An 8,797-nucleotide genomic window follows, 5' to 3' on the forward strand; every position below is an offset into this window, starting at 1 on the left:
CAATCAGAGACTTGGTGCAGCGCTGAGGTGCCGACAGACTTCGTAATGTCGACAACCTCCCACAGAAGACGAAACCAGCAACTCCGAACCTACAAACCAAGTGCATGGAAATCTCTCTCTCTCTCTCTCTCTCAGGGGAGGAGGAGCTAGGTGACTCTCTCCAGCAAAATCATTTTCAGCACCTGCCAGACTCCTCTCGACAAATGTGGAATATGTCTGCTGGAGAGTGAGAGAATATACTGTACCTAGGAAAGAAAGTATAGGCGATGACCACAGCATAACACACACACACACACACACTACCTCGATGACACTCCTTCGCCATCAGCTCCAGTGAGAGTATTAGATAGGTGCTGTTAGTGATGAAGGCCACACACGTCAACCGTAGCTAACGACCCTTTAACTATGACTCTTGTATACCACCATCACCATTACCTTAACTTACCTCACATCCTGCTGATGCTTGGAGGACTATTCCCAAACTCTCGGATGCCTATTGTCAAATTTCCGGAAGCTATTGTTAAGTTCGTGGAAGCTATTGTTAAGTTTATGGAACCACTGTCAAATTTACGGAACTTATTGTCAAATTAGTGAATTCTGACTGATAATCGTACATAGTCTTATTACCCAGAATCACACGTTGAGTACAGGTAAGCCAAAGGTCAAGGCATTGTTCCTAATAAGTGTACAGCAGTTTTTTTTTGTGCTAAACATATTTTTATTTGTTTTATAAATGGTCAGTTTTCTGTTGATTCACCATTTTTCTCTCATGACATCAATTTTCTCTTTTTATGGTAAGATTAACTTTCTTATAGACCCTTTTCCGTATTAAATCTTTCAACTTAATAATTATCTACTCTTCTCAGTCAGTCGTAAAATGTTACCAATGAGTAGTACTACATCCTTAACTACATCGGTTTACTTACAAAGATCAAAAAAATACCCCTCCCCCCAAAAAAAAAAACTTTAGTGTACCAAGAGACAAAATTCATAGAAAATTATTGGTCTTAGAAAATGTTATTATAGGGGTAACTCTACTAAATATGCAATATGATATATTCTTGGTTGCACATTATATTTTCTTATAATCTCTTCTCTTATTCTTATTTTATTTCCATTATAGATATATCAGAGATTCCAATGTTCAATCATGTCTGTATACCTAATGACGAGCACGAGACCATACAACATATTCCTCCCTCCACCATATCATCATCTTTCCCCAATCACTTTCTGTCTTTATTTTCCATTTGATCTTCACATCAATCACTTACAGTTTTATCGCAATTTTATAATCAACATATAATTTTTAAAAGCGTTATCATCGTCTCTGCCTCTCCAGATAGGAACATTTATGCTGCTCTTACTGTCTAGACGTTTATAAGACTATAATTCCTCTCATCGTGTGTATAATGGTCGCCTCGCAGCCATAATATAATAATAAACATTTCTTACTAGACCATATCAGTCCTATGCATATTCACATATATTTTCTGCAGCTGTAAACATGCACCATCATACTCTCCTCATCTTCTTTCCTTTACATATATAAAGATAGTATGTCGATCTTTCAGTGATTTTTACATTCTGGGGTGATCAGTCTCTTCAAACACATCACATATAGAACCACACCTACTCTCTCTCTCTCTCTCTCTCTCTCTCTCTCTCTCTCTGGATGTATTTGACTCTCAAGCGTGACTGGAAAGTATATACTGAACTCTTTTCCTTCATTCTTTCTCCTCCAACTTGGTCATGAGTTAGGTGTGTCTGTCTGTCTGCTGCGTTGGTCTGATGTAACAAGAATATAATACAGTACCTCATCACCTTTCGTTCCTGTTCAGAAAATATTAGCTGAGTGTAACAGAGCAAAGAGGCATTTAGTTTTATGTTTCAGTTCTCTGCTTTTTCACTTTTATTTCCATCTCCTATAAATATCAGTAACGTATACACCTGCTCACAAAGGCATCACCATAACACTAACAGGTAATCTTCACGTTAACATAAAGCAGGACAATATCAATCCACCATTCTGCACCACCTCGCTGATTTCCTACCATTAATTTCTGGATATAATCGTAAACTTCCCCTCCGGTCCACTCCATCCTCTTTGCATTTGGCTGCCCCCCCTCATCAACCAGGCCAGCCCTTCACACCGCTAAGTGACCCATCAAACAGTGATTGCCTTTTCATGACTAAACTCCTGCCATGAATGTCACTAAATCCTCTACTACGGTTGAGTAGCTCTAACTTGTTATTACTCTCTCGTTTAGTCCACATCTCACACTCAGGATCGTCTCTTTCACTCTGCACAAACTTCCTGTTTTCTCACATTGGTATTTGATCACGAAATCCCAGGTGAGTATTGGCTTTGCTCTGTGTGTGGGGGGGGGGGTGAGATTGTGAACTTACATTCATAACTAGTAATGCATAATCCATCTATATTTATTGTGATTCATGTGACCCCCGTTTAACTAGCTAACCTAACCTAACCTTATCTACTCAAGGCATAATTTTGCTATGCCATTATAGAAAATGAAGACTCAAATAAAACAGAGGAAATGTTACCGTATAAGAATATATGTCCATTAACTTATAGCAATTAAAAAAAAAAAAACTCCATATTTGACAAAAACTTCTGTTGCTTTTTAAGGTTTAATCGACGATCTTACTTGCAGTACGACAGGGGAGAGACAAGGCTCGGGCTGAAGAGTAAAGTAAACACACCTTGCCAGGTCCTTACTCTAAAACTCGCACAAGTATCAAATAAAGCAGCAGGAACGAGGTGCTTCACCCAAAAATTATCAGCGAGTGTTCCTGGCAGTAACGTTTTGTTGCAGTGTAACACTGTCATTATACTTGAATGTCGGACGGCAGCCAGAGCAAATATTACGCTCTTGCAGCTGGTGGTGGTGGTGGTGGTGACTGTGATGAAGGTGGTGATGGTGGAGATGGTGGTGTTGGAGATAGTGGGGATAGTTTTGGTGTTGGCGATGATAGTGTTAGTAGTTGTTGTGGTGATAGTTATTGTGGTGGTAGTGATCGCGTTTGTGATGGCGGGGTGGTGGTGGTGGAGATGGTGGGGGTAGTTTTGGTGTTGGCGGTGATAGTGGTTGTGGTAGTGTTAGTAGTGGCTGTGGTAATAGTTAGTGTGGTGGTGAGGGGGGGGGTGTTGATGGTGATTGTAGTGGTGGCGATGGTGAATGTGATGATGGTGGTGATTGTTGTAATGGTGGTACTCGTGATAGTGGTGGAGGCGGCAGTGTGGTGAGGAAGGGAGGGAGGGAGGGAGGGCGGGACTATCCCAGGTGAGCACTCAGCTGCAGGTGAGCTGACAATCACTGTGATGGGATTAAGACATTGAGTTCAGAAAATTACTATCGATCTTCACTCTTGTCAGTGACAGAAGTGGTTAGAATTGTCAGTACACACACACACACACACAAAATGCGTGGATATGTCCTTATTTTAATTCTTTTCGTGTGTGTGTGTGTGTGTGTGTGTGTGTGTGTGTGTGTTTGTGATTGTGATTGTGTGTCTTCATCTAGTTTTTTGTTAATATGTTCATACTGTACAATTATCCTCCCCTCCTGGCAATGAGCGCGTCGTGTGATTACTGTAAGTTACGCAGGTCATAAAATCAAACGCAACATTGAGGGGAGTGACATTGCAGTTATAACGTGAATTTAACACATACTTTACCATGAAGACGCTCTGTCATCTTTGGTAAAAACTCGTGTAAATTTTTTCATATTTCTTGGCATTTTTTTTTTTTTTTTATCTTGAATGCAGATTTTGATTACTTGGCTGGCTGGGGGGAGATGGGAGGAGGTGGGAAGGGAGGGGAGGGGAGGAGAGGAGAGGGGAGGGATGGGAAGGAACGAAGGAGGAGACAGAAACGAAGGAGAGGAATATTCAGACCTTTTAATTATTACGACCTGCTATGTGATCTGTTACTTCTCTTGTTCTTTCTTCATTCTTCCTTCGTATTCCCTTGTCTCTCCTTTCTTCTTTTTTCACCCATATTTCTCTATTCTTCCGTTTTTTTTTTTACCTTTTTCTCCCTCCTTCACATTTATCTTTGACGCCTTCCTTAGCCCTTATTTCTCCTTCATTCCTTCTTCCTTCTCTCACATTCCTTTCCCTCCTCATCTCTTTAATTTTCCTTCCTTTCTTCTTCATTAACTCTCTCTCCCTCCCAGCACACCTTCCTACCCCCCCACTTCCTTCCTTCCTTCCTCCTCCCTCTCCCTGTTTCCTTTCTCTTTCTCCTCTCTTGTCTTCTCCTTGCACTCTTTTCCTTTCTCATTTCCTCCTGTCTTCCTCACTGGTCTGGTCAATGAGGCACTGCTTCTGTTCCTCCTCTACTATCGAATTACTCCTCTTGTGAACGCGAATCTACTACTACTACTAATACTACTACTAATACTAATACTAATAATAATAAATTCACTTTATATCAATATCCAATAGGACTAATCCAGAACAGAAAATGTCAGGTAGAAGATCCAGAATTTCCAAATGCACGTGTTTGCTCTTAGTTGTAAATACTGTAGATACGACAAATCATTAAAATAAAACAAACTTTATAATCTTACATGACATCTAAGACATCTAACCCCTATAATTATTTGTCAGCACCAACAAATTATTTACGAGTCCTTCATGTACCTCAAAATGTAATTACTAAGGTATATCTTATCTGACACAGTTACCGCCTAGTGTCAACAATGAGATAGGATTTGGGTATGGAGCACGACCTGGTCTCCATGACAACAAGGACGCGGTTTCCATGACAACGGGGACGCGGTTTCCATAACACTGTGGACATTGTTTATATATTACCTGGAGGTGTGTGGTGGTAGACACTGTTTATGTGTGTTAAGTGATTATTTAATGAGAACTAGACATCACACGTAAGCAGGTAAGTTAAGCTATGATAGGATAGTCCTAGTAGAGCCGCTGGGAGGTGGGTGTCACTCTGTGTGTTGTGGATTATTATCGCTCTTACTGTGTGTGTGTGTGATTTTCTTCCATAAAGCACACACAATCACATAATTACTGTTGTATTTTTATGCATAATCACACACACACTCACACACACACACATACATCTACAAATTATATATATACAGATTTCTCCTGCCCTCAATACTCTTTCTTCGTGAACCAAGACAATGTGTATATATGTAAATAGCAACGAGGGTGAATGTTAAACAGCGGGTCCAGTGAGTTGACTCAGACCTTCCCGTACGTCCACCAGCTGAAGTAATTACTTAATGCGACTTATCATTATACTTTACATTTTCCAATTAATATTTTACACTTACACCTATCTTTTTACACTTATATTTTTAATTATTTTTCTACATTGTACACTTACCCCAAATACCGCGATGTAATGGCCCTTGTTTCATAAACAGAAGACTTATATGAATGGATTAATTACATTTGATTTATATTCAGATTCATCCCCTGTAACTTTCCACTGGCTATGAGGTGACATGTTCAATGCACGTGATAAGGTGTGCCCATGGGATAAAGTAGCCGGCTCCTGGCCACCTGAAGCAAGCAGTAGTTTGATATCCTTGACTAGAGGAAGACGTTATTTGAGAGCCGCAGTGGATGGCTCCGTCTTCCCTCGACGGAGGACGACGTACCTATTCCGTTCTCCCTCGATGGGTCACTACTCAGAGTCTTACTCACAAACTTATATCGAACGGACGTTGATTCACGGCCTATATACATAGCCGCCGTCTTTTCTCTTCACTCTCATAAATAGTGGAAGTTACGGTTGATCTACACTCGGGAATTATATAAACAATCCTTTTTAATAAATGAAGAAACTTCAATTGGGTTTCGTTACTAAAGCCCAATATAATATAAATGTACCGACCTGGTTAACTTGGAATTAACCAGCCCGTTCAGCGATGTTCCTCTCTAAATGTCGGGTTCATTTACATTTTACTACATATTTACACTATTAAATTTATTCATTTTAATTTACAACACAACCATTTATTTCCGAGTTTCTTACACTATTTTAAGGCCATCATATCCTTAGTTCAATTACATCTTTCTGTTCGTATGTTTCATGTATTGTATGTAATTACCTTATTGTATAATGTATGATACTGTTGCCATTATACCACTGATCCATTCACGGTGTAATTATAGAGACTCACACAATGGTAATGGCAACTTAATTAGACTGTATTTGTCATAATATCAGGGATCCTTATCATATTAGAGTTGCCATATAGCACTGTGCCTCCCTGAACATACTGTAGTTCCATAATAACTGTATCTCATACTATACATCTGTAGTTGCCATAATTATATACCCGTGTTTAAACTCACGTAGTTGCCATGATAACTGTCCACCCCCCTTCACATTCCCTGTAGTTGCCATAATAACTATACCTCCTGCAAATTCGCGTAGTTGCCATAATTGCACACTCACGTCGTTAACATTGTAGATTCAAGTAGTTGCCATAATAACTATGTATCCCACTCTACTGTAGGTGCCATAATAACCCTGCCTCCCCACCCCCCACCCCCACCCCCACAGAATGGCAGGTGAGGGGCGACGTGCCAGCCTCACATCGTCCCTGGTGACTGACGTGACAGGCTTCCCGTCTATGACAGAAGAGGAGATCTCAGGTGAGCCAGTTGTTTATTATGTCAGGTGAGGTTGTTTACTGTGTCAGGTGAGGTTGTTTACTGTGTCAGGTGAGGTTGTTTGCTGTCAGGTGAGGTGTTTATTATATCAGGTTTGTTATGTCAGGTGAGTTGTTTACTGTGTCAGGTGAGGTTGTTTACTGTGTCAGGTGACTGTGTCAGGTGGTGTCAGGTGTTGTTTACTGTCAGGTGAACAGGTTGTTTACTGTATCAGGTGAGGTTGTTTACTGTGTCAGGTGAGGTTGTTTACTGTGTCAGGTGAGGTTGTTTACTGTGTCAGGTGAGGTTGTTTACTGTGTCAGGTGAGGTTGTTTGCTGTGTCAGGTGAGGTTGTTTACTGTATCAGGTGAGGTTGTTTACTGTGTCAGGTGAGGTTGTTTACTGTGTCAGGTGAGGTTGTTTGCTGTGTCAGGTGAGGTTGTTTACTGTGTCAGGTGAGGTTTACTGTGTCAGGTGAGGTTGTTTACTGTGTCAGGTGAGGTTGTTTACTGTGTCAGGTGAGGTTGTTTACTGTGTCAGGTGAGGTTGTTTACTGTGTCAGGTGAGGTTGTTTGCTGTGTCAGGTGAGGTTGTTTGCTGTGTCAGGTGAGGTTGTTTACTGGGTCTCATTTCCTTTTTCTGTACATTTCAAGTATTTCTCTTGAAACTTTTGATAACCTTAGTACTTCTTCATTTGTTTTCCTTTCAGTGTAGCTCATTCTTAACATTCGTCTATAACACCATATTTAAAAAACTTCTTTCTGGTGTCTGCCAAAAGTGTTCACTCTTCTGACCCATTCATCAGTCCTGACCATATACTGTATAGTCTTTCAGCAGCTTTTTCCTCAATTTGAAGTTAATGTCCCCTTTCATTGGGTCTTTTAGATTATTGAACGCTGGTTTTGCTTGACCTATTCTTGTTTTTATTTCTTCCGTCCTTCTACCATCACAGTTAATGGTTACTTCCAAAATACGCAAAATTATCCACTTTTTTTAAGTTCCCTGTTGCCAACCATAATTTTTAATTTAGGATTTATTTTCAATTTGGAAACGACTATTACTTTAGTCTTTACATCATTAACTCTTAAGCCATATTTTCATCTTTCTCCACTAATCTGTTAACGATTTTTTGTATAGTCTACACAATCTGTGATAAGAACAGTATCATCTGTATAGTGTATATTTTATATTACTTTACCATTAATTTGTAGTCCTTCATTATTAATTATAACTTCTCTTATCAAGAATTAAAAATATTATACAATGCTGGAGATAGAACACAGCCTTGTCTTACTCCCTGCCTCACTGTGAACCAATTAGTAAGTTCATTATTTACTAACACTGCTGCCTCCTGAAGTGTTTTGCTTCCTCAGGGTTGAACGTGGAACAGCTGGAGAACGCCGCGGAGGAGCTTCATGCGCTTTGTTCACTCATGCAGGCAGAGCTCGACCTATACAGCCGCTTCCTCAGTAGTCAGGTGGTGCAGGAGGACGCTGCCCCTTCCACACAAACACACTTCACTCCAGGTGGGAAACGGTGCTGTGCTTGCTGTCTGTGTCTGCTGTGTCACCTGCTGTGTCTGCTGTTTGGATCTGCTTTGTCTGCTGCCTGTGTCTGCTTTGTCATCTGCTGTGTCATTTGTTGTGTCTGCTACCTGTGTCTGCTGTCTGTATCTGCTGTGTCTGCTGCCTATGTCTGCTGTGTCATCTATTGTGTCTGCTGCCTGTGTCTGCTGTTGTGTCATTTGCTGTGTCTGCTGCCTGTGTCTGCTGTCTGTGTCTGCTGCCTGTGTCTGCTGCCTGTGTCTGCTGTCTGTGTCTGCTGTGTCTGTATCTGCTGTGTCATCTGCTGTGTCATTTGCTGTGTCTGCTGCCTGTGTCTGCTCTCTGTGTTGCTTTTCCCACTGTTTTTATCTTTTATATCTACTACTGCTAAAAGATACGTGGGTTCCTTCTTGTTTTGTTCTACTTCCGTTCTTCAGCGCCCTGTTGCTGCTTCTACCGCTGTTACTTTTGTTTTTTTTTTGTTATTACATTTCCTACTTGTTCTGTCTTCTGCTGTTATGATTCTAGTTTCTGCTTACTATTTCTACGAGTATTATCCCAGTTCCTGCTTCGTCCTTCTGCTGCTGTTATTCTAG

The 8,797-nt window shown here is 40.6% G+C and overlaps 1 protein-coding gene across 1 annotated transcript; it reads left to right on the plus strand.

The window, feature by feature from the left end:
- Window positions 1–4,839: 4,839 nt before the first annotated feature.
- Window positions 4,840–8,797, plus strand: LOC121859339. Its single transcript, XM_042356134.1, has 4 exons — window positions 4,840–4,921; window positions 6,569–6,660; window positions 8,031–8,207; window positions 8,730–8,797. The coding sequence occupies exons 2-4, from the start codon at window positions 6,570–6,572 to the stop codon at window positions 8,795–8,797; spliced, it is 336 nt and encodes a 111-aa protein (XP_042212068.1). The 5' UTR covers window positions 4,840–4,921; window position 6,569.

Source organism: Homarus americanus, unplaced genomic scaffold (assembly GCF_018991925.1).
Source record: "Homarus americanus isolate GMGI-L3 unplaced genomic scaffold, GMGI_Hamer_2.0 scaffold36188, whole genome shotgun sequence".
Taxonomy (NCBI): Eukaryota; Metazoa; Arthropoda; class Malacostraca; order Decapoda; family Nephropidae; genus Homarus; species Homarus americanus.